The sequence below is a fragment of the Lithobates pipiens genome, unplaced genomic scaffold, assembly GCF_037356315.1.
Source record: "Lithobates pipiens isolate NorthernLeopardFrog02 unplaced genomic scaffold, aLitPip1_a1.2 Scaffold_8, whole genome shotgun sequence".
Taxonomy (NCBI): Eukaryota; Metazoa; Chordata; class Amphibia; order Anura; family Ranidae; genus Lithobates; species Lithobates pipiens.
Genome location: NW_027507903.1, coordinates 485918088 through 485944986, shown reverse-complemented (window position 1 = coordinate 485944986; position 26899 = coordinate 485918088). Strand labels below are relative to the sequence as shown.

Sequence of the window (26899 nt, the reverse complement as noted above, 5' to 3'; positions counted from 1 at the left end):
ACTTGGGCCATTATACTTTGGTACCTCTACCGGTGCTGCTTCAAAGGGTACCATAGTGATGCCTGTGGCCATGCCTGGTAATGTGAAAGGGATTTCTATATCATGCCAACTATGCCAAAATGTGGGCAGAGCTTAAGAATGGTACCCATAAATTAGGCATACATTCAACACATGTTGATAATTGATCATTACTTTATATTGTAGACGTTGAATGATCACAGAAATAGGGCAGTTTACAAAAATAGCACCACATAAATTACAGATACCTCTTTATCAGGCAGAGACCTAATGTCAAGGCACTTTTTTAACCAAAATATAATATGAGCTTACAGATGCTTGAATGCCTGAGGAACACTTCCTTTGGAGGAGGTATTAAGATTACTGGATTTCTCTGAGACCACTGTAAATCACTGCAGTTTGCCCAGCTGGCAGTGGGAGACCATTTCGAGAAGCTGGCAGAAGAGATGCCCTGTAGGGGAAACCTTCTCTTTTCCTCCCCGTCAGATACCACTCTCTAACACTGCTCCTACTCTCTTCCTAACAAGCAGGCTCTATCCCTGACCTACTCCAACCCTGCAAATGCACTGAATGACACAGAAACTGCTACATAAGCACTTCTGTGTCAAGATTGCTGCCCAGATCTCAAGGGATTTCGGCATATAATAGGACATGCCGGCCTCCCCAAGATGAATGCCTAGTTCCCATAATAGGGGGCAAATTAGTCCCAAATGATTTCCTGCCAGCCTGAAGAAGCAAAACAGCACCACCTTCAGGTGGGCAGACGAACTGCAGTTCAGCACCTGCCTACAGGTAAAATTACCTCTGGCATAGCAAGCAAGAGAAATGTTACTGTGCATACCTATAATTTAAGAATGGATAATGTGAATAACAGCCAGTATGCAGAACAAAATAAATATTATTGTGAGGAGTGGATAGATACAGAATAAGAAGAGATACTGAGAATTACACTCAGCTTAATGGACAAGAGAAGTGCTACTATGTAGCATCCATATATACAGAATAGAAGAAATACTGAGAATTACACCAAACATAATGGACAAGAGAGGTGCTACTGTGTAGCATCCATACATATAGAATTAAGCTTGCTAAATACCAATAACATTTTGTGGAAAGATTTTCATTTTGGAAACGTTCGTTTGATTTCCTAATGGTTAATGGGGTAAAATCTATGCTTGTTTATAACCATGGTGATGAGAAAAAAGGAAAGGAGCATTGAAAGTTTTTCTCAAAAGAGGTTTTAACTTTGAATATAAATTTAGTTCATAAAAAATCGTACATATGTGCATGTTCTAGGCACAAAAGAAATCTATTTAAAACACTGAAATTCCATTCGAGTTGTAGGCCTGGATGATATTTTTAGGGCTTTTGATGTCAAAATCAAGTACTCTGATGAACAATTTTTCTGAATTTCCATTCAAAATAAAATCCAATAGTGTATGGCCAGGTTAAGAACAGATACTGAGATTTGCAGTCTTTCACTTGAAAGTTGCTATGCAGTGAACTGTGTGTGTATTATGGTGTCACTGGGTTTCCAGATCTGCTCTGTATCCTGGTCTCTCAGTATAGCATTCCATCTTCCGCCTCAATGCCCTGTCAGCAAATCCTACCCATCGTGATCTGCCCCCGGGCACAAGAAAGGAAAGACTTCAGAGCTTCCGTTTAAATACCCCTTCCCCCTTCCACCCCGCTAGTATCCTAAGGCACAACAATGTAACACTAATGCAGCCTGCCAGCTGCTGTGCCATGCACAGAGCGCCAGGCTGACTTGTGTGCCAGGCTCAGGACGAACTCTCTCTACTGCATACTGTATTAACCCTTTTGTCTAATGCAGCACTCATTAAACTGAAAGTTCAACTAAACACCCCTAAAAGAAAGCCTAGCTTTGAAGAACACTGTAAGTAAATCAAGATTGCTTTATTTTTTATTAAAAATACAGTTTTTCCGTAACGAATTTCTGTCCCTGCACTTTTCACATCCTGTAACCTGTATGTAGATCCTGTGGACTTGTGTGCACCCCTACAGTAGTTTTACATCACAATTTTACTGCATTGACTATGGCAGAACATGCCAGTTCAATGTGCATTGGCACGGTTGCAATAAATCAGACTCAGGAGTATGCAGGAAATGGGTGACAACACGCAGCCAAATCTGTGTCACCCCAGAATAGTGCAGGGGGTGCACCTTACTGGTCAAGTGCGACCATTAATAGAAAGGGGTAGTCGAGTATGTAAGACAAGCTTCCAGTAGTGGGCAATGAGCTGACTGGGAATATACCAGTTTAAAAGGAAAGTAGGTTTTGAAAGAAGAGGGGTTGCAGTCACTCCATCATAGCTTGTTGGAGGTTTGGGAATGTCCTCCATTATCCAATCCTAAATCCTAAAATGCAGAGGAATAATCAAACATTGAATAGGAGGTTCAAGTTACACTATATTACTAAAAGGAACGCCTGCCTTTACACGCACATGAACTTTAATGACATCCCAGTCTTAGTCTGTAGGATTCAATATTGAGTTGGCCCACCCTTTGCAGCTATAACAGCTTCAATTCTTAGGAGTGTATCTATGGGAATGTTTGACCATTCTTCCAGAAGCACATTTGTGGAGTCAGGCACTGATGTTGGATGAGAAGGCCTGGCTCGCAGTCTCCGCTCTAATTCATTCCAAAGGTGTTCTTTCAGGTGACATCAGGAATCTGTGCAGGCCCGTCATGTTCCTCCACCCCAAACTCACTCATCCGTGCCTTTATGGACTTTGCTTTGGGAACTGGTCCAAATCATTTGCTGGAAAGGGGATTATGGTGTAGGATTGTTTTTCAGAGGTTGGGCTTGGCCTCTTAGTTCCAGTGAAGGGAAATCTTAAGGCATCAGCATACCAAGACATTTTGGACAATGTCATGCTCCCAACTTTGTCCCCTTCCTGTTTCAACATGACTGCACACCAGTGCACAAAGAAAGGTCCATAAAGACATGGATGAGTGAGTTTGGGGTGGAAGAACTTGACTGGCCTGCACACAGTCCTGACCTCAACTCGATAGAACACCTTTGGGATGAATTAGAGCGGAGATTTGGAGCCAGGCCTTCTCGTCCACATCAGTGCCTGACCTCACAAATGCACTTGTGGAATTCTGGAAGAATGGTCAAGCATCCCCATAGACACACTCCAAAACCTTGTGGACAGCCTTCCCAGAAGAGTTGAAGCTGTTATAGCTGCAAAGGGTGAGCCAACTCAATATTGAACCCTATGGACTAAGACTGGGATGCCATTAAATTTCACGTGCGTGTAAAGTCAGGAGTCCCAATATTTTTGGTAGTATAGTGTATTTTGAATTGCTCTTCTCTGTCAGTTTCCTGTGCCAGCAAATGTTCCAAGTACCACATGGGATCGAGTTCATTTGGCCATTCATTAAGCATGATTTAATTAAAAGCAGTAAATAAAAGGAAATATTAATCTTCTTGACATTACAGGAAGATGTACAGTGGCATATTTGGTTAAAACGTACCTCTAAGCTCTGTGACCCCTCCACCTCTCCCCAATCAACCCCACTTGTGAAACCCCCCTCCCACACACACACGCACACACACATACACTTACAGTACTTTTTCTCTCTCTTTTTTTTTTTTATATTTACCTTTTCTGAAGTTTTTATATCAGCCATATGATGTCATAAGGCCCCATTCCTCTTCACCTTTTCTGTAGGCTTGACATTTTTAGTGTGTATTTGTACTGGTTTACATTTATGGGGGGCAGCCAGACCAATTCAGAGATGCAATACCTCATCGCACCTATTTCCACCTGGTGATCCTGCCAGTAACACACTTCCTCTACTAGGGTGACTGACTTTACTGTACCAATGGAGTAGCATTGTTGTCACACTAAGCTGCTCTCCTGGTTTGCACTAAAAAAAACAATTCCCCTCAACTCTTCTGTATTACATAGCAGGGTGATGACCTGTAGTTCACACACCATAGCTACGAAAGCTGATAACATTGTTTGAGTCCAACTCACAGGAAGGGACAGAGAGACTGGATTTCTTGCAGCATCAACAGGTATTTTCTATACTTGTAGACAGGGCTTTTTTTCAGCAGGAACTAGGGGGAACTTAGTTCCACCACCTCTGGCTCAGGTTGTCTACTCCCTGCTCACCACTATCACTTGGTAACACTGAAGTCTGTATGACTTAAGTGTTAGTATACTACCACACTGTGTATTCTCATCCATGAAATAGGCCACAGGCAATTTGATGGTATATAAAGTAAGTATATTATAACAAAGTAGATAAACACAATACACAAACCAATAAACAGGTCAGAGAATATGTTAAAGCGGAGGTCCACCTTAAAGTGGACCTTCCGCTCATTGGAACCCTCCCCTTCTCCGGCGCCACAATTGGCACCTTTCAGGGGGGAGGGGGGTGCAGGTACCTGTACAGTACAGGTATCTGCACCCACTTCCAGCGTAGATTCTGCAGAAGGTACGCCCCTTTCCGCAGAATCTACGCCCCTTTCCGAAGGTCCCCCGCTGCCTGCTGGGAAACACATGGATCCCAGAGACAGCGGGGACCATCCTTATTGCGCAGCGCGACTCGCGCATGTGCAGTAGGGAACCGGGAAATGAAGCCGAAAGGCTCCACTTCCTGATTCCCATACCCAAGATGGCGGCGGCAGCACCCGAGAGACGATCGAGAGATCGGCTTCGGGTGCCGACATCGCGGGCGCGCTTGGAAGGGTAAGTGTCATTATTTTTAAAGTCAGCAGCTGCAGTATTTGTAGCTGCTGGCTTTTAAAAAAGAAAAACGGCGGACTCCCGCTTTAAGATGTGCTAGACTAACTTAAAAAAGAACTATATGCAACATTTTTTTTCCATTTTTGGATAGAGTAAAGGAGGCTTATAACCCCAGTCATATTTTTTATTTATTTTTTTGCGATCTGTGTCTCCTTGCAGAGATTTCCCTTCATTTCCTGACCCATAACCAAACAGGAAGTGAGAGGAAATCCATGCAAATAAAGGAAAATCTTTGGTGACCCCCAGGTCTCCAGAACTAGCATCCCCATTGGAAGATTTCCCCTCTATTACCTTTCTGGGGACAACCCAACATTTTGGATTTTTGTTTACTTTCACTTTCAATGATAATGGTAAACAGGACAAATAGAGAGTGGGAATCTCCTTAACAGGAGCACAGACAGCAATAAAAACTGACGAGCATTCTAATCGCTTTTCACTCTATCCAAAATTTACAAAAAAGGTTTGCCTTTAGTTATACTTTAAGGGGAATACTAGCCTCAACTATGGCAAGTAAACTAAATTGCAATAAGGCTGAACTAAATTAAACTGGTATACACAGCACTGATAAGAACAATAAAAATCGAGAAGAGTATATATGGCATAATGAAAAGTTTCACTGTAACTCTCAGCAATATCTAGTCAAAAAGTGTTCCTGAGTGCACAAATTTAAGCCAGCTAACTTGGGGCCCATCCGTACAGTGGTGCACATGTTACTGTCTCTTTAAACTATATGCGGTTGATGACTGCTGGGCTGCTAAATAAGGACAGCCTCTACTGCTATTAACAGCAGATAGTAATGGAAAAAGCACAGTTGGTTCTGCTCCTGGTATCCAACGGACCTGGTCCAGAAAGCTTGGCAGTCGGATGTCTCCGGTGGCTCGGTCCTCATGATCAGGTCTCCACAAGGTTCTGTTCTCACTAGTGTAGGCACATGGCAACAGGTCTCTCCAGCTCTGGTCCCAGCACAATAAAAAGAGCTTTCTGTGTCTCAGTCCTCAGACTCTATGGACATAGCATACTGTTCCTGTTCCAGCTCACCAGCCCTCCATGGCTGTCTCTCTGGTGCAGCACTGGCAAGTCTAAGCAGCAGGCCTGCACTGCTCTGGTCGCTGATCTGGTGACTCTGTGTGGCTCAGTCTCTCAGCTCTCCGGGTGCTCAGAATGCAAAATCCGGCCTACACACTCTGGTTCCTGTACTGTCTCCTCTCTTGCTCAACAACTAGAGAAAAGTATCTCTTTCTCCTCTTCTAGTTGCAGGGGATCCCTGGATTTTGAAGTCTGCTGCCCATTGACTGCCCCTGTGCCAGGTTGCACCCACAGGACTACATGTCCAGTTTTCTCAGCAGCTGCCACTTCATTCCCTTGCTGCTGATTTGCTCCTCGCTGCTGCAGCCATGAGGAGGCAGGGGGAGGAGGAGCGAGCACACAGAGCCTGCGCTGTTCAACACCTCGGCGGTGGGGGAAAAGGAGAAGAACAGTCACAGTCTGCTCCTCCAACTGGCTACACCTAAAAAAATTAAGCTGCTCTTTTTGATTTAAAATACAAACATCTTCCTCTCGCCATATCATCCATTACAGGAGGTATTGTATAGTTGATAAGAAGAGATCTTTGAAAACTGATAACATTGTTTAGGATTTTATTTCAGTGCATGGGAAGTTTAAGGATACTGGATTTGGATAAGGATCAACAGGTTCTTTATATATTCTCAAAAAAGAAAATGAATGCAATCACCACAACAAAGGGCTGCCTAGCTCTTGGGTTTAGATATGCTTTATTCGTATTGTATTACCACAGCCCTATAATGATATTGTGTTCCAGGTGAATAGAAGAGGGCAAAGGAGGATCAGGGCATGGTGCGCTATGTACCATGTACCAGTAAGTGCATGTGGTAATTTAAATAGACAAGCAGTTAATAGTTGCATTATAGTGTCCCTTGAGGCGATGGTGGTCTGCCCATTCTCCTACAAGTGGAAGTCTACCCTGTGTCTCCTTGCGTGATTATCGCTTTAATTATTTTCAATAATGTGTCTCTGACCTCTGTCTGTGATTTCCATTCAAGGCTGGGGGCTGCATTTTGTCAGCCAGCTCGAAAAATTAAAATTAGACTAGAAGCCATCTTTATTCCGAAGCCTGGAGAGGCTGGGCTGTGTACACATGTATTATGAAATTCCAGATGGCAGCTATATTAATACATATAAAATATTCAGGCTCATCGCCTTGTACGGAGGGTATGGCACAAATTTAATCCGCTTATCCAAGTCCTTGGCTTTTCTAAAAATATTCTGTCACCTTAACTCTTTTGCGTCCAAAGGGTTGTATGCAGCAATTGTCAGGAAATTCTGGTGCCCAAACCCAACTGTCACTGCCGATGTCTAAATTTAGATCCCGCCCAATACATGAAGTCTTGATGGTTGTTGAGAAGTTATAAAAATTTTCATTAACAAAAAAGACATGCTGATCATGTGCCAAGCCCAGACGTGTAAAACTTAAAATGGATCTTAATCCAATTATTAAAATCTTATATAAACTTTGAGGCCCGGTTCACACTGGTGCAACATGTGCTCCTATAACAGGCACATCCTGTCTCCCACAAATGTTCCTAAACTGCCACCCTTTCACATGCATCCTATGTGGAGACTACACATTGCACAATGTAAAGTGCTTTAGGCTGCAATGCTCACCCACCACATACAATGCAGGGTCAATAGCCCTGCATTGTACATAATGATGTTGCGCCTTCACCCAAATCAAATCACCAAATTAGGTAAGTAAAAATGCCTGTTTAGATCCCCAAGATAAAATGAGCATACATATCTCCCAACTGTCCCTGATTTCGAGGGACTGTCCCTGATTTGGAGCAATGTCCCTCTGTCCCTCTTTCCTCCTCATTTGTCCCTCATTTTGGTCTGATCTATATAGTTGTATATAAAATGCACTGTTTACCTTTCAAAAAGTGTTTCCCAGTGCTAAACCTTTCATCCAAATTCTAAATTGCTGCATTTTTCAATTTTAAAAGCCAATATAAAGGAATAGTAGTAGTAAAAATAAAAGCACTTGTGAGTTTAATTAATCTTTTTTTATTTCCCCTGCAAGGGGGAGTGGCAGGGGGCGTGTCCTATGCCTATATACGTTTGCTAGTAGGTGTCCCTCATTCCCATCTCAAAATTTTGGGAGATATGAGCATATAACCCTTGTAGTGCAGGGGTTCCACTGCAAGGGTTGTTTATTTCACATTCCCAGAGTTCATCTTTAATGTTACAAAAGGTTAAATGGTAATGTGTAATGATTATCTGCATAGAACATTAATGCAGCCTTTTGGCTGCCTGCAACCTATACAAAAAGTTTTGGCTTTGCATATACTTTAAATGTTGTGCTGAAAATCATTGATAAACTGAAATCTGAACTCCATGCATAAAACATTAATTGACCCTAGGTTCACATATGTGCATTTTTGCGAGTCGCTTTTCCATGGGCATTCATTTTAATGGACTGCTGTGCCTGCATTTTCCACAGAAAAAGTTGCATGCGTCTTTTTTAAACTGTGGCCCGCAGAAAAATCGCATGCCAATTTTGATTGTGATTTCCGTGCGATTCTCGCACACCCCCACATGTGTGGGGGCATTCAGAATGAGTGGCAGCCCCACATATTTTCACAGAGCAGCGCGCCTTCAATGTGGGTGGTTGAGGGTATAGGATTTGTTGCAATTTCTACACAGCCTACAGCCACACACACAGATGTGAACCATACCTTACAGTGTAAATAAAAGGAGCTATACTTACCTTTCCTTCAATGGTTCCCATCGCTAGCACCTGCATCATCTTCTGGGTGCCAGTCTTCAGCCATCTTCATTGGCCAGCACGAGATGAATCACTTCTGTGCACGGGTGCAAAGGTAAGCTGTGGGTGAAGGGTGCAGAGGTGAGATGTGGATTAGAGGTGCAAAGGTGAGCAAGGGGTAAGGTGCAAAGATGAGCAGTGCATGAGGAGTGCAAGGGAGAGCTGTGGAAGAGTAGTGCAAAGGTGAGGCACTTTATTTCAAGTTGCAAAATGGATCAAGTGGGAGAGAATGAAAGTTCAACTGCTACTAAAATTGGGCTTAGCCAAAAAATAAATAAAAAAAATTAAAGCCACGCATTGTATGGTGAATAATCCAATCACCATGGAATGAAAGGAAATGTTGATTGGCTAGTGTGCATGCTAACTGCAAATATACAATCATGAAAATGAAAATTGCAATAAAAGTTACTTTTTAATGTGGATTTGCAATGATATGGCCCCTCTCTGATAATACATTACAGCTAAAAAAAAATTTTTTATTTGTATGGCAGTGATGAGTCCTGTGGTAAGACGTTGCTCTGCACAGCCTGGGACATTCGGGAAGACAGCCAGACAAGCGGGACCACATTGAAGCAGCCTGGAGATGAGGAGGTGGTGACCAAGGCCAATCTGCACCATACAGGCTCTCCGGTGAGAATGCCAAAAGGGAAAAATGCAGCCACTTGTTCGCACGGGAACAACAACGACTATGAGCTGTCCATGGATCTCAAGAACAAACAGGTGAGAGGCTCTGGTCAGTGGGCAAGAGTTGCATGTCCGAGGCTTCCTTTACACATGATATTTCCAGAACGTGCGACAAAGCGACCAGAAATGCGCGTTTTGCTGCTCCTTTAGGGAATATGAAGCAAATCATCGCTTGTGGTGCCACTAATTGTATCCCAAGCATGGGTACCAGGCGAGCATTTGCCACACATTTTGTCGAGCTAAAAAAGTACCAAAACACATGGTGAAAGAAATGTGTTCTGCTCCGCTCCAAAAAAGGTCTCGGAGATTCTTTGGGGCGTTTGTCAAGTGTAGGGTAGCCCATTCAAGTGAATTGCCTGCCCTATGTGTGACGTGTGGTAATGCTCCAAAATGTACAAAAAATCGCGAGCAGGTGTGCAAGTTCCTGCTACGTCAGGTGTGAACCCAACCTACTTTATTCCTGCACATAAATGATTGTCAATGTGAAGTAATCAGCAAAGAGGCAGTAGATTGGGTCCTCTGATAACAAAGATTTTAGAAACTGGTAGTGATAGGAGTGAAATTGGTAGTTTTATTATCCCCAAAGTTTCACAAGATTCTGAAAAATTCTAAAATAAATTGCCATTTGGGGTCAATGGGAAAGGTTGAAGTGCAGTTGGCTTTAAATCGCTGCTGAGGGCTGCAAAAGCCTCTTTCAGCGACCCTGGGCCTGTTGTGTCAAAAAAAAAAAGCACCCATTAGACTTATTATTTTACTTGTTTTCAAAGAAAGAAAAAATCAGAAAGCGAAAGGAAGTAAAATAAAACATTGATAGTGACAGTACACAAGTAATCATCAAACACACACAAAAGAAACACAAATACAAAGAAAACAAACTTAAAGGTTATGTTACCCCAACATTTCATATTCCTGGTATGTGTCTGTTGTACCATGTGCTTAAATCGCAAAATATCTTGTTCTCTTTGTGTGAAATGTGTGTGAAATCCCTGGTGACCCCGCCAGTCCCCCTATTTTTCCTATTTTAAAATGACCAAGCTAGGCACAGAAGTACATCAGCCAGTGTGGTCAGTTTGCGTGTTTGCATTCTACTTGGGAACATATCTGTACTCTAGTGGTCAGACTTGTGCTGATACACCCTCCTGCACCTCCTGATGACATGCCCCCCTGCCCAGCTGTCACGGTATATTTCTGTGTCTGCATTTTACACAGGACTTTGCCTGTGCTATGTTCCAGCTGTTGTCATCACACCCCCCTCCTCCCACCCCATTGGCACAAGGACTCTCCACTCCCACCTCTCTAAGCCCCTATTGCAGCTGAGAACAGGAGTAAAAAAAAAAAGATGAAAAACATATTTAGACGTTTCACTACATATCCCATGGTACCTTGTTGCCTGCAAGCAGGGATACCTGTACTGACTCCGCCTCCTGAAACTCCTCCTCTCAGCACCTCTGTTGTTCAGAAGGCAGGCTCTGTGAAATGGGTCACACAGCAGTGCCTACTCACAGGACATAGTGATTACGTGTAACAGAATTCAGGGAAGTAAATGTGTGGGGATCTTCACAAACTAAGTTCACAAACTTCAATATAATTCAGATTATTGGAATGAGTTATAAATAGTTGAAATACAATGTGAAAATTAATATATAGTATGATTTTACATTTTGACCATAGATACACTTGAACAAATTCTTGCCGACTGTACACATGGGCGTAGCATAAGGGGTTGCAGGGGGCACAATTGCAACCCCATCCCTAGCCCCAGGGGGCCCCTGCAGCCTCCCTGTCATATTATCATATCCTCCTCATATCCTGACAGATAAAACTTCAGAAATTGCTAAAACAAGTCCTTTAACACCTCCTCGGGAGGGGGGGGGGGGGGGACCTGAAGTGCTGCAGGCTCCAGATTTTGTGTCACAGGGCTTTGCCCTCACAAATCTAAGTTGGCAGAAAAACATTACTACAACTAAAATCTCTGAAATTAAGCTGAGTTTTACAGCAAATGCTGTGTTTGCTATTTTAATTGGATATTCTATTTTATCTAATTATGTTTGACTAGGGTTCTGCTTCAAAGCCTAGGGAGTGATGGCAGCTTTTGCCATAATGTGTAGCTATGTATAGTATACTTGCAAATGATGTCAGAATCTCCTTTTGGTTTGCCATCCTCCAGCACCAACAGCTCCATGCTACCAAATACCATGGCTGTCTTCTTGCTTCCTTCCTATTGGATCACCTAGCTCTATACGCAGCATCTTTCAGCGCACTGCGCTCCATATGTGCCTCAGTCAGTGTATACACAAAACAAAATTGCAAGGAGAATTGAAAATGAGTTGTTCTGGTAAAAAGTAATACAAAATCTCTTCTAACAAAAAGTCTTATCCTTTTTTATTTTGGCTTAAGTTCTACTTTAAAATAGGCTTTCATTATTTAAGAAGTCAACATGAACACCTGACATTTGTAGGACTTAAGCCCAGTATCCCGATCACACCCTTATCCCCAAAAACGTCACCCCTCAAAATCCCTCACAAATGACTTGACAGGGTTTTTGGCGTAAATGGCCTTGACAGCCTTTTTATTAACAAACTATAAAATTAGATAAATAACATCTTCATAAATAACCATTAAACTTTTCTGTACTTTTTTAGGGGTCATGGAATAAAACAACATACCACTGGTCACTGCAAACAACTTTTTTAACTTTAGGCCTCCAGTCAGCAAACCCCTGACTCGGAGGCGGTACCCAACCTTCGCAGTGACCTACCATTTACCCTTTCCAGGTTAACCCCTCATAACCTGAAAGTACCCGAAAAAAAACCCCATCCCATGGATGGGTACAACATGTTCCATACATGTAACCTCAATCTTCTCCTCCAGTGACCCAACACTGCCACAGCACGAAAGGGGTAACCCATTACCCTTGCGTGCATCTCCACACCCTCAGCCCTCGCTGTATGCCTTCCTGTAGGCCAAGAGCCCACAAGTCAGTACTCACATCATTAAGATGTACCCCATCACTCCTAAGATACCTCCATTGATCCACCTCCAGTTCTCCATGCCCCCGTTTCTGATGAAAAACCTGCTAACCTCCTTGTTAATTTTAATTCGGCCCTGTCCACCTTTTTAACTGACTATGCCCACCACCATGACGTCCTGCCCACAATATCTGACCAAATGATAATCATACCTGGGTAAGCTGCTCGTAAACACAAAAAAAATCACATTTCATGTCACGTATGAGGCCCCTCATAGATCTGGCTCCCATATCGTTACCCCCCACATGTAACAGTAAGACATCCAGGGCCCTGTTTAACCGGTAGATCCTATGTACTTCACCCATTACCCTGTTCCACCGCATGCCTGGTACACCGATCCACCTGACCTGAGCCTCCTGCATGGGGATACATAACTGCCTGCCGTTCGGTCAAATGTCAGCTCTTCTGGCCCCCCAATAAACGTAGGAGTGACCAAGTATCCAAACTAGGCCCACCTCTTGACCAGTGAACAAAAAGATGACAACACAAAAACAACATAAAATATCCATAACCAATACATAAAAAAAAAAAAAAGAAAGTTATGTGAGACCTATTACAGCATCAGATGTGGGCGAATATACAACTTGAATCTATCTGAGTCCCACCTTCCAATGCGGCTAACTGCTTTCTGACTCAGACGCGCCTTGGATGCCTCTGTTGCTGCCCCTATACGAAAGGAATGAGGAATGAGGAATTGTGGGTCATAGCCGGCTGTTGACACGCAGCCCCCTCTACATATGGCCTGCAGCAGCATAGGCAGCTAGGGGTACCAGTGCACCATGCACACAGGTGGCTGGAGGTGGAGGGTGACTAGCAGAGCTCCATGCTTGACTATCGCACTGGCTGCTCTTTAGTTGTGCATTCCCTCCATGACCCGTGTCTTCGGCCGACTCCTCAGAGTAACCCTCTCCTGCTCCATGCATTGCCGCTCTGTCCGATGTCTGTTCTCCCCAGCCAGAGTCCCCCCCCCCCCAGTCCGGCCCACACTGCACTGCATACTTCTCCCGGGTAAACAAACTTCGAGCACACAGATGCAGTGCAGCCCTATGAGAGCTCCCCAGAGGACACTGCAGGCTTGTCTGCCAGCCCCCCTCCTCCCCCGTCATACACAGATGATGGAAGGTCTTTCTGGGAGATATGCTGATCGCCCGTCCAGTACACTGGATGGAGCCCAGGCCAACATGGATGAGTGTGCAGCCTGCAGCTTGGTCATGGTGAGTGAGAGGACCCCATCCCCCACACACCATTACATACCCCCTCCATCTCCCCCTGGGGACAGGGACCCCTTCTTACCTGGGGGCAGTAACTTCATCTGCCCTGGAGAAAAGGACCTCATCTCTTCTGGGGACGGGGACCCCATCCTGCCTAGGGACAGTCCCCCAATGGGGCACCTAAAAATGTAAAAAAAACGAATAGAAAAAAAACTACTGATACCAGTGGTGGAACTACAGGGCTCACAAAGGTCATACCTGTGACCACGCCCTGGAGTTCCACCGCCGGACTCGGAGGGAAGGGCCCTGACTGGGGTTCAGGGGGGCCCTTCATGGTTTCTTGCATCGGGGCCCTGAAGGTTCTAGTTACGCCACTGTTGACACGCATCTTTGAAACACCGATATAAACTGGAACTTTGATAAGGATGCACCGTCCCCATGTATTAGAAAGCTATCAGCCACCCCAGGTCGCATGTCCCGAAAGGATTCCACTGCCCCAACTGGACAAATGCATGACTCTCCAATCCTGAAAACCTTGAGTTGCTTTCCCTTGCCGGTCTAATCAGTTCTTGATCATCTGATCCAAATTCTGATCGAATCCTGGAAATACTCTATATCCCCTAGCAACAGGCCTCCTTGCACCCTCTTTGAAGGACTGACCAACTCGCTTATACGTAGTGCCCCAAAGAAAGCTAGTGCAAAGGCTGCCCGGAATAAAGCACATTCATAAACCGAGCTGCAGACCTTTTCCAAACTAGAATACAAAACCTGTAACATTACAAATGAGACTGGGCACCTCCCACCCCTCTTCTTGTGTGCCCTCCTATACCTTTTCACCGTCTGTTTTACCCAAAAATCTTTGGTGTGGTCCCGTTGCCCTTGCCACTTAAAAAGAAAGGCCAAACCTGTCAACTTGCGGTCAATGGCAGCTGCCGAGATACCCCTCTCTAGTCCCATATTAATTAAATATAGGACTGCGTGGGCCACCTCATGACCTTCTGAGGCCATTCCAATCCTGTTCAAGCAAGCAAACCATTCTTGCCATACCTTTGAGTAGGCATTCCAATTAACCATACTCACTGATTGCTGGATCCACTTTGCTGTGTTCCCAAGGCAATGTTCCACATTCAGTCGGGACAGGTGACCCCGTGTTGTTCCGCTTCTGGTGCCAACTCCTGGAACCTGTGGCTGACAAAGCGTCATCCAAAGTGTTATAAATCCCTGATAAGTGTACAGCGTAGATGAATGCATTCACTTGCAAGCAGCGTAGAACCAAATATCGCAACATCCTGACCACCGGCACAGATGCCGCTGTCAGCCGATTAACCACCTGTACCACCCTGAGATTATCGTAGTTAAAACGGACCTTTAGGTTGCGAAAGGATTGGTTGCTGTGGGGCGTTCTGTTTTTTCCGGAGCTAAAGGAACCTCGAAACGTTCCATCAGATGTTGTAAAGTCCCCAACAGGATGGTGCAGATATTGGAACCTGCCAGACCGACACATAAAAAAATCATCCAAATAGTGAATGACTGAGTTGATACCTGAAACATCCCGAACTGCCATTCCAAGAAGGAGCTGAACGTTTCGAAGAGGGCACATGAGATGGAGGATCCCATCGGCAGGCAACGATCTACGTAGTAAGCCCCATTCCATGTGCAGCCCAGCAGCCGAAACCAGCAATAGCATGTCTGACTTGGCCATTAATGACCCTTAGCCTTACTGCCGTACTCATTCTACCGCTGCATCGAAAGAAGTGTATGTTACCGCACACTCCTCGGGGGCAATGGAATCATTGACCGACCCACCTTTTAGAAAGGAAAGGTGGTGGATCAATCTGAACTTGTTGGGCTCTTTTTTGGGAACCACTCCCAGCGGAGCGATGACCAAGTCCGGAAGCGGCACCTTACTGAAGGGGCCTGCCATGCGCCCTAAAGTAACTTCCTTCCCCAGTTTTCGGAAACCACTGCTGGATGAAGCAGGGCTGACCGTAAATTCTTAGCCTCGGGCGGGACTGTCGTCAATGAACAAGGTATTCTAAAACCACCAGTGAAACCGGCTTCTAACATGTGCGCCACTGCTCGGGCAGGGTATCTACTAAGGAAAGGAAGCATTCTTTCGACCCGCACCGGCATCGTCCCTCTTACTCGCAGACTCTCCGGCACATTCCTTTTCCTCTCTTAAAGCACTTTGACAGTGCATGGGATCCCCCGCAGCCTGAACACAAGTGTTTAAATCGACAGTTTGTCCCAAATTTACACGTGCCCTCGTTGAACTGCCAACAAAAGCCCCATCTTTTGTCGGTCGGTTGTCCTGAGGCTGCCGAACCTCCGACACCTGCCTGAAAAAACTGATTATGAGCCCATGTCACAGTCATCAGCTTCATCCACAGACTTATGTCCTTATGATCCCAGCATAGGGGCAGTCGGACGGCCATCCATTGTCTAAACTGTTCGTCGTACCTTAGCCAAGCCATACCGCCATACGCCCTGTGTGCTTTGCTAATGGCCTGTAAGTAAACAAACAGCACCGAACAGTGTTGGGGGGTCTTTTCACCTTCTACGCTCGCCAATATGGCAAACGCCTGTAACCAATTAGAAAGAGTATGCAGAATCAACCGGTATCTCTGTTTTTCTTCATCTTGCTTCTTGCTTTCTTCTGGCTTCAACCTGTCCAGGTTGAAATTTTCCAACGGCAATAATGTGAAGATCTCCACGTATTCCCCTTTCCAATTTTTTTTTTTATTTCTGTCTTCAGATGGGCACCCAGAGGGCCCTCAAAACAGACATACACTTCACTTTTCGTGGAATCCGCCAACCTGACCGAATCCGCTTTCTTATCCCCTGCCTTTCCCTGGCTATCCGGAGCCGTAACGCTAGTCGGTAAGCAGGGAGACACAGCTACTGCCGTAGCTGTTCCCATTGCTTTCATGGGTGTATCACCTGCAACCCTGGTGGCGCCCGCAGCCAGAAGTGTGGCCTGAGTCGGTGTCTATGCCTGCGCCGGACTGCCTCCTGTGCCTGACTCAAAGCGCTGTACCAACTCCTTGAGCCCTACCAATAACTCCTGGAGCCCCACGTTCCCTGTCTGGGGTCCTGTATCTTTGGGCAGTATGGGGTTAGTCCTGTCCACCTCCTCGGCCCCTGCTGTTGCTCCTGGCCCTGATGGCCCTGGCTGCCTACCCTGACCCAACAGACTATGCTATAAAGTAGAAATAGAAAGTGAAGAATTACACTCACCATGCTGCCCAGGCCTGGGCCCATCAGCCTCCACTCCGGGAACCACCACTGCTAGATGTCCCTGATCCTCACCTCCTTCTGACCCAGACAGTTCACCCTCCGATCTGTCGCTGCCAAACCTCATTCCGACCGACCACCGGATGCACCCCTCTGGTTGTTGTGGGTCTGCGGTGCTGTTTGCGCCCTTCTCTCTGTGCTGTCCAGCCAGACCCACTCGTTGCCCTTCGTGATGGACTCCTGCCCCTACTACCTGGCTGGGCATTTGTCGTTTGACCTCTGCTGTCGCTCACCCTCGACCCTGCACTCCTCTTCTGGACTACGCAGGACAGTTGGCCGTCCCTGCTGTCTGGCCAGCCTCCCGAGGTTCGGTGTCCCTTCTTTGTGCCGGCTGGCTGCTCTGCTCCTCCCCCGCAGCCCCAGCCGTCTGCTCTGTACATCTGCAACGAGCAGGGAGGCAGACCCAGGTGCTGTGCTGGGCTCCCCACCCACTGCGCCCTTGCCTCTGTGTCGGGTCCCTATCTTGTCACCATACCTAGTCTTCTGGCTCCACTGGGCACTGGGGGTTCATTCCCCTCCAATTGATGCTGCCTCCGCTGAGAACCACCAGGGTCTGTGTCTGGGCTGAATCTCTCCGGCGGCCGTGACAGCCACGCACGAGGTGTCGCCGCACCCCGTTCAATGCCGCTCTGCCGTCTGCCTCTATGGCTGCTAACTGAGCCTGCAGCCAGTCCACTCCTTGTTCAATTGCGTGATGAATCCCTCCATCACTGCCATGTTACTGTGTGTGGTGAGACTGAGTGCAGAGCGGTGAGGGTGATGTGTCCAATTGTTTCCTCCGCCACTCTGCAACTGACGTCACTTCCCCCTCTCCTCTAGTTTCTACAGCTATGCACGCTGCCCGCTCCCGGCTTCTTCCCCTTTTCTTAAAAGGGTGATATATCTTAAAGCGGCCAAAACTGTGCTCCGGGGGTCTCTTTACTGACATGCAATATTATACAGCCTTGGTCTAATTTTTCAGAAAAGTGCCACCTTTTGGCTGAGATGATGTCATCAGTCTGCTGCAGGCAGAAAGGAGCATTTACACAGTCTCTTCTCATCTAAGATATGACAACATTGTAACCAGCCATTAGTTGTGAGGCTACAGCAAGGGCTGACCTGTGTCCAGTTTTTCTAAACAGATCCAATAAAACTGCAAAGGCACCAGTGTTTACATGACTGTGTCATCTTAAAAAGCATTTAAGTCTAGGAAGTAGCTAGTGATGCTGGATGGTGTCTAAACAAAGAAGGCACCATCTTACAGGAGAGAAAATCAGTTGAAGCTGTTGTCAGGCCAGTGGAGTGTTAAACTGACACATTACTTGGCAATGAATGTACCATGAAACATTATATCTGATGCTAAGTCTGCTTTAATGGAGTATGGATAAAGATATTGGAAAGAGTTCTGTGCAGGCAGAAGCAATGATTGACCTCTGCCTGTGATTCATAGTCTCTCCTGACCTTCTTTGCTTTTTCTTCTGGAATAATATAATTTCCAAAAGCCCGATGGCAAAAGGAAACACTGAACTCTCTATGCCATCTAGAAAAATGTGATTTGTTTCTCTTGAGTCTTTGCTGCACTACAGTTCATGTCCTCGGAAAGTAAATTTTTATTTTTTTCTCCCCCTTCAGCTTTTAGCCATCATGGTCATCACTGTTTTTAAGCTGCCACTTCAAAAGACAACAAATGTCTTATATTTCATAATGTTAAAATAAAATGATAGCCTACCTTAGGTAATGCCCATATGTGATGCTTAGCCTCCATGATTGAAGGCCAGGAAATAGCTCTGTTTGACTCTGTTTGACTTGCTGCAGCTTCTAATGCACATTGGGAGAAGCTCACAGTGTGCAGTGAAATAAGAGTAAGCTATTTCAGTACAGAAGAGGAAGTTGTACAACTGTGCAAGACTGAAGGGACGGCTGAAGTTCAGCTTCAAAGCTCCAGCTAAAACACTTTAATTTATGTAGAATAGGAAGGGTTAGAGCCAGTGTCAGGTTTTCTTTGCCATCTGTTTCCCTATGTAGAGATTTTCCACACTTCCTGTCAGGACAGAAAGCTATCAGGAATTTGTCCTATGGGACAGAGAGAAGCACAAAAAAAAATTTTTTAATTGCTAAAAATGTTTTTGTTTGCTGTGACTTCCAGTCCCAGTGACAAACATTACCCCAACTAATTGCCATGGTGTTACAGAACCACAAAGTTAGGTTAAATCCAACCAACGGCAATAAAAACCTGACAGGGTTTCTAAACCTTTACTACACAATTTAAAACTCTAAAAAAGTAAAACTCTAAAAAACTTTACAAGTTCGGGCTCTTGCTCCACTTTATATGATTATTGAATTAACAGAGATCTCAATATTTTTTATTTTGTTGCAGATTGAAATGTTGGAGCACAAGTATGGCGGTCACCTAGTTTCCCGAAGAGCCGCGTGCACTATCCAGACTGCTTTCCGTCAGTATCAGCTCAGTAAGAACTTTGAAAAGATCCGCGACTCTCTCCTCCAAAGTCGACTGCCTAGGCGTATCTCCCTGCGGAAGGTGCGAGTGCACAACCCCGATAACTTTGCCTCTGCTGAAAAGGCTCTGCTTGAGAGCTACAACCTGATGGGCATTCCTTTGGTAAGATCTCCTTCACTTCCAGCCACTATCAGTGGGGCATTAACTGAACTGGAAGACTCCTTCACCGAGCAGGTACAATCTTTGGCCAAATCTATCGACGATGCTCTTAGCACGTGGAGTCTGAAGACCATGTGTGCCTTCCCAGAAGCTGGCTCTTACCAGATCCGAGAGACTTTCATGCAGCAAAATCCAGAACTGGAACCTCCAAAACTGGAAGAAAGAGAAAATGAGGAAGGACAGTTAGGGACATTGCCGAAGAGCAGCAGTACATTGATGATGGCTTTCAGAGATGTAACTGTTCAAATAGACAATAACAATATCTCAGTCTCATCTTCTACTTCTTTGTCTATGTCCAACTGTCTTGCAGGCGCTCAAAATCTAAAGCCAGAAGAAGATCGGGCTGGTGGAGAAAGCATTCTAGAGCCTCCTTATCAGGAGGTACCAGCAAATGAGTCTCTGCTTGTTCAGAACTCCTTCCCAGAGGTCAATGGGGAAGGGATGGGGAAGGAGCTAGTTGGGCCTGTTCAGGCTGAAACAGAACCAGCTGACCTTTCAGAACAGTTGAGCAGCAGTAGCACGTCTACCTCAGCAAAGTCTGTGTCAGAGGTCTCTTCTAAGGAGGCCTTGCAAGCCATGATCCTCAGCCTTCCTAGGTACTATTGTGAGAATCCAGCCAGCTGTCGCTCTCCGACGTTGTCAACGGACACCATGAGGAAAAGACTCTACCGCATTGGACTCAACCTCTTTAACATGTGAGCAGAGGCCAAGGGCTAATTAGCTATTGGCAAACTTGCTATAGGTTTGGCAACAAAGTGAAATAAATATCTTCAAAGCAGTTATCTTTGTTTTGGATAGAATAGAGAATGTGCTACCCTGGGTTTTTCTTTTTGTGTCGGTTTCCCATTGGGGAAATTTTATTTTTAAATTTCCCACACAATAGTAGTAGCTGTAGCTGTAGTAGATTGAGCTCTTGCCTAAGGAGCAGTAAAAGGACAACTACAAGACCACCAATGTAAAGTGTTCACAAAATACTTCTCATTTTTCATGATTTTAAATTAATAATCATGCTAGTGCACTATGAAATATAAATACTGTACATTCATTTTCGGAAAGGGTTACCTGAGAGCTGAAAATTATTTCTTGGGTTACTACGGGATAAAAAGTTTAAATAAGGTGGGCCTAGCCACGCATAAGTGTGACTGTAATATTCTCAACTACTGCATCTTTTAAATAGAAAGAGCTGCAGCCAAAGCCAAACACAAGTATTTCTGACAGCAGAATGAATATATACAATATTTGTTGTACTACAGAAACTCAACAAATGCACTGGGCATACTGACCATACTACTGGATGTACCAACTGAGGCTCCATTTAGCAGGCATGGGCCCTAGTTTAGGTGGAAAAGGTATTTTTATATGACATTAAAGTAAACCTACATGTTAGGTTTAACAAGCAGTAAATTAACTTTAAAAACACTAACCTTTGTAGCTGCAGATACATTCATCCTTAAAATTCCTTAAACAAAAAGTCTTTCAAGCCCTTTTCTCAACATTTCAGATCCTTCTTCCTAGCAGTGACTCCTCAGCTCAGCTCCCGCTGCTTCTCCCTCCCATCAGTGATTCAGCACAGCTCAGCCTGCTTTAACTTCCCCTTCCCAGCAATGGCTCATGAGTTAAAGTGTATCTAAACCCAAAAGCATCTCCGGAAAACATTTTTCCTTTGCAGTGAGGCTTTGTCTGCTCTGCATGGGTTAGTTGCTTGTTTAGGTCTAAAGGACATAGAAAAGATCTACTTACCCAATCCTCTGCTCTTCCATGCTGCCTGACTGGTCCCAGCAGTGTCTTCTACCCCATGCTTCATTTGTCTAAGGTCCCGATGTCATCAAGAACAGTGTGGGGTCTATAACCTGACGTGACAGCACTGAAGGACAGTTCACCACTAAAGCATGGGGGAGCGCTGTCTAAAGGGGAAGTAGAGGAACAGGTAGGTAAAAGTGCTTCTTCTCTTCCCTAGGCCAGATGAGCAGATAACGCTTTGCAGTACAGGTGCAGCCCCGTGCGGGAGGGGGTTCACATTTTACGTAGTCTTGTTTCAAATGTGGTGGCTGCACTAGTTTTATTGTTTTAATTTTCTTTATTTTCATTTGGCAGTCTAGCTAGTAAGTTTGTTATTTTTCAGCATCCTTTAACAAACCAAGATGTCTAGCAAAAGTGGCAGTTAGAGAGATGACAAAAACATTCAACACTGATAGGGATGTTTACAATGGTTAGCTGTTATGCATTTGTGAGAGCCTTTATCCCCCCCCCAAAAAATATTATTGCTTTAGCTGCTTTAAACTGTTATTTGGAGTTCAACTTTAATTTGTTGAGTCTAAATTTGCTAACACACCTAAAACTACCCTGTTAACTGGATGACAGTGGTCCTGTCCAATGGTGTCTCTGTTGCTCCTCCATAGAGTGGAGCCACCCTAAGCCCTTGTACACACGGTCGGAGATTCCGACGGAATGTGTCCTATCGGACCGTTTTGTCGGATATTCCGACTGTGTGTGGTCTGCATCGGACTGTTTCCATCGGAATACCTGACGGACCAAGTTTTCCAACTTGCCGGTAAAATTTTCAGACAAAATGCTCCTATTGGACATACTCCGATCATGTGTAGCCTACTCTGATGGACAAAGTGCCACGCATGCTCAGATCAAATTCCTAGACCAAAGCTATTGGCTACTAGCCTGAACGTAGTCCCGTCTAACGAAATAACGTCATCACGTTATGTACAATCGGATTTTCCGACAACTTAGTCTGACCGCGTGTATGCAACATCACTTCCGGACCTCTTCCGGAATTAATCCGTCGAAATTACTCCGACGGATTTGGTTGTCGGAATCTCCGACCGTGTGTACAAGGGCTTAGAGGGGAAGGCCCAGAAAGGGAAAAGGAATGAAGCCACCACATTTAAAGTAGAACTTAATTTTTTTAATTTTGGATAGAGTAAGGGAGTGTTATAACCACTCTGTCTGTTTTTATTGCCATCTTTGTCTCATTGGGGACATTTCCTTTCACTTCCTGTCATATTGTCAAAACAAGAAGTGAGAGGAAACAAAGCCAAATTTAAGGAATTCCTGGTTGTCATCAGGGTCCCCAGAACTGTTTGGAAGATTTCCCCTTTATTAGTGTTCTGGGGACATCCTAAATTTTGGAATTTTCTTTCACTTTTGCTTTTGGTAAATAATGGTAAACAGGACAAAAAAAGAGGATGAATCTCCCTTATGGGTGCATGGATAGCAAGAAAACATGGCAGGTGTTCTTATCCCTCTCTGCTCTATCCAAAATTGTAAAAAATTGCCTTTAGTTATACTTTAAGCATGTGTAAGCTGCAATATGTAACATTTTTGTTTTTTGACTTAGGTACACTTTAAATCTTTTCCTCTCCCCCCTCCCAGCAGTGACTGAGCTGTTTTGGGATAACCTTCTAGTAGGTAGCAGCAAGGTTAGCAGAATTAATGACTTACTGCTTGTTGATGATAGGCAAGTACTTGAATGTTTACAGCCTAACCAAAGATAGTTAAAATCAATATGTGCATTGGTTGACCCTACTTTTTAAGGCCAACAGATATACAGATATATATCCAGGATTCAGACAGCTGGAATGGAAAGTATCTGTTTTTGAGCACTGCATCAGAGCATGTATGCTATTTTTGTAGGACTGATTGTATAGTCTCAGTAATTGAAGGGAAAGCCAGCACCCCAGAATAGAGTTTCCGAGTGTTACCCACCATGACTTTGCTAGGCCTTAGAGGTATTTGTGTGGGATGGAATTATTTATTTTAAAGATGTATTTATTTATTTCAGGTGCTTATATAGCACTGCCAATTTACACAGCACTTTACATATACAGTATCTCACAAAAGTGAGTACACCCCTCACATTTTTGTAAATATTTTATTATATCTTTTCATGTGACAACACTGAAGATATGACACTTTGCTACAATGTAAAGTAGTGAGTGTACAGCTTGTATAACAGTGTAAATTTGCTGTCCCCACAAAGTCAACACACAGCCATTAATGTTTAAACCACTGGCAACAAAAGTGAGTACACGCTTAAGTGAAAATGTCCAAATTGGGCCCAAAGTGTCAATATTTTGTGTGGCCACCATTATTTTCCAGCACTGCCTTATCCCTCTTGGGCATGGAGTTCACCAGAGCTTCACAGGTTGCTACTGGAGTTCTCGTCCACTCCTCCATGAAGACATCACAGAGCTGGTGGATGTTAGAGACCTTGCGCTCCTCCACCTTCCATTTGAGGATGCCCCACAGATGCTCATTAGGTTTAGGTCTCGAGACATGCTTGGGCAGTCCATCGCCTTTATTCTCAGCTTCTTTAGAAAAGCAGGGGACGTCTTGCAGGTGTGTTTGGGATCGTTATCATGTTGGACTACAGCAAATTTACACTGTTATACAAGCTGTACACTCACTACTTTACATTGTAGCAAAGTGTCATTTCTTCAGTGTTGTCACATGAAAAGATAGAATAAAATATTTACAAAAATGTGAGGGGTGTACTCACTTTTGTGAGATACTGTATATTGTGCTTTCACATCAGTCCCTGCCCTCAAGGAGCTCACAATTTTTATGGATACAGTTGAATTATCCTTACACACTATGATGTCTGGAGGCGCAGAAACTCTTTATCTGTCGGGTTCCACCAGCGGAGAATATTCAAGTTCTTTGAGGTGATAAATATATAACATGTGAATTAAAAGAACAAGAAGAGCACCCGTAAAATTTCCAAAAGCCAAAATCTAATGTACTGCAGCCAGCTTGACTGCTTAAAGCGGAACTACACTGCATCTGCACACCACAAACCAAAAATGCTATTTGATTCATTTTTATTATTCAAAGCAAACTCACCCATGCTTTATTTTGATGAGAAATCACTTGGAAAAACACCCCCTAGCATTTCTCTACAGTAAAGACAGGTGATTCATGTAGCATATACATCTGCCCTTAGATCAGGCATGCAGGCAGGAAGGTGTGCTTTGTTGAGAAAACCCCTCCTCCCTTACTGAAGACTGCTGGGATGTATGACATAATTTGCCTAGGCCTGGAAACCAGGAAGTAGCCGACAAAATGTAAAAATAAAGGTTAAAACAAGTAAAAAAAAACATACCTTACTATCTCTTTACTAATGATAGTAGCATAAGGATTAAAAATAGTCAATGGTGATTGAGAGAGCGAAGTTCCACTTTAATTGTTCTCAGCTTGCCCCTACTACTATCCATCCTAAACAAAAACATTGAGGGAGCAGACTTTTTTAATCCTCCAAGTTCCTCTCAAAATAATACAAAATATTTCCGAAACAATCCAATCACAGCTTTCCTTTAAGTAAAAATTGGGTAACTCACTAATTTTCTCTCCACAGTAATCCTGACAAGGGCACTCAGTTCTTGATCTCCCGCGGTTTTATCCCAGACACCCCTATTGGGGTGGCACATTTTCTGCTTCAGAGGAAAGGTCTTAGCCGGCAAATGATTGGAGAGTTCCTGGGGAACAGCAAGAAGGTCTTCAACCGTGACGTCCTTGAGTGAGTAATAGTCTGATACGCCAAAATTCTTCATGCCATAAAGCCAAGGGTCGCCCCAAGACTAGTTCTGTCAATCAAGGGAGAGTATTAAATTACATTTTATACCCCTACTTTACTTCTACAAGAAATTGGGCTATGGTAAGGCACCTTTAGACTAGATCTAAACCCAGTCACTACAACCTCATGTGATCTTTACAATGTTAATATAGTTTCAAAAAATATGTTTTCAGTTTTCTAAAACTCTGCAGCTTTCATTTAATGAATTAGAAACAAAAAAAATGCAGTGCTATTTAAATAAACTCACTATTGACAGTGAATTAAATAATAAGTGTATGAAATAATCATAAAGTTAACTACAAAAATACTGCAGTATAAACTCACCAGTGACAGTGAACCAAATAATTAAATGTGATAATGATGAAAAATATTATAATAGTGAAAATTATAAAATATTCATAACATTAAATCAATAGTGATATTAAAACCTGTGCAGTCCATAGTATATCACATGAATGAAATGGAATGTATACATTCCGGAGCCAGAATCAGAAGAAACATGGGCGATAAAAGTCCCTACAACACTGAGTAATCAATCCTTCATGGAAGACAACTTTTGTAGAGGGAAGTTCAGATGTATACACAGACATTTATTTATATTTTTACGTACATTTACACACCAGCCAAATTGCAGGGGTTGGAACGCACCATATAACATTGCCAGGAGTGCTTACAATGGTCAACTTTCATGCATATACCTCTAGTTTAAATTTTTTGTTTTTCCAAAAGAAAAAAAAAATTCCTATTGCTTAAAAAGTTTTAAATAGATTTGGGCTATAATCTGTCACTTAAAGTCTATCTGAAACTACCTGTGCACAGGGTGACAATGCTGCTGCGTAATTTCAATGCAATGAACAGTCTTGTCATCCTGTTACAAGATATAGAAAAATATTGCAGGACCAATAGGTAATAATTAGGTTGTTTTTTTTATTTTGCCCATAGTTACCATTTAAAATGTATTAGTGTTGCAGTTTTTTCTTTGTAATCCAGGAGAAAGTATGTCATAAGTAAAAAAAAAAAATGCACAAAAAAAATAAAAAATCTGATTCCATGCAGAGCATAGGACTTCTGTAATATGCATTGCCCTCCTTTGTCACAATAGCTCTGATTCTGAGCTCCTCACCTGAGCTCTGTAACTAGGTCAGCCTAGTCAACGCACATTACACGCTCCAAGCCCTCACGCATCGAGATGCACTGCTTTATTGAGCTTTGTAAAAAAAAAAAAAAAATGATTACAAGGGGAGCTGAAAAATAACTCAATTTATGGCAGAATAGAATTCAGCGTCTGAACCTTACATTTGTAGATGTTACATGATTGTGGGACTGGAGTTACAAGGATTGCCCAGGAATGAGTAGAGTACATTTTGTGCAAAACACCAGTAATATGGTTACAACATTACATATTTTTAAATCTGTAAACTCTCAATCTCAAGCTGCTTAGGTTACTTGAAAAAAAAAAGTTTTTATTTTATTTTAGTTAGAGGGTGTTTTTGGGAGGTGGAGTCTGGACTTTGGTGATTGTAGAGCTCTAGGTCTGTATCAGCAGGGGTAGTGTTGGACCTCTGCAGAGAGAACACTGCCTCCAAGCAAAGAACAACAGTTTTTCTATGTAGCATACTGGCAGGAGCAGGCTTTTTTATTCTGCTTTCTAAAAGAAAATGAACTGTAGGACTTTGCACTCCTTTTGCATTAATGTAAAATAATCTATTTTAAAACAGAAAGTTTATTCGGACTTGAAACTTTTAAATTTTTTTTATTATTATTTGATCCACATATTGAAAGAAAATAATTGGAAATGTCC

General features: G+C 43.7%; 1 protein-coding gene across 6 annotated transcripts in view; it reads left to right on the top strand.

Moving 5' to 3' along the window:
- Nucleotides 1-26899, top strand: part of IQSEC3 (IQ motif and Sec7 domain ArfGEF 3) — a 142264-nt gene that overhangs the window by 106596 nt on the left and 8769 nt on the right. For all 6 annotated transcript variants that reach the window (XM_077468962.1, XM_077468963.1, XM_077468965.1 and 3 more), the window contains exons 3-5: nt 9132-9360; nt 19215-20209; nt 24880-25041. In XM_077468962.1, coding sequence (XP_077325088.1) covers nt 9132-9360; nt 19215-20209; nt 24880-25041 — 1386 coding nt within the window. The remainder of the gene's footprint in view (nt 1-9131; nt 9361-19214; nt 20210-24879; nt 25042-26899) is intronic.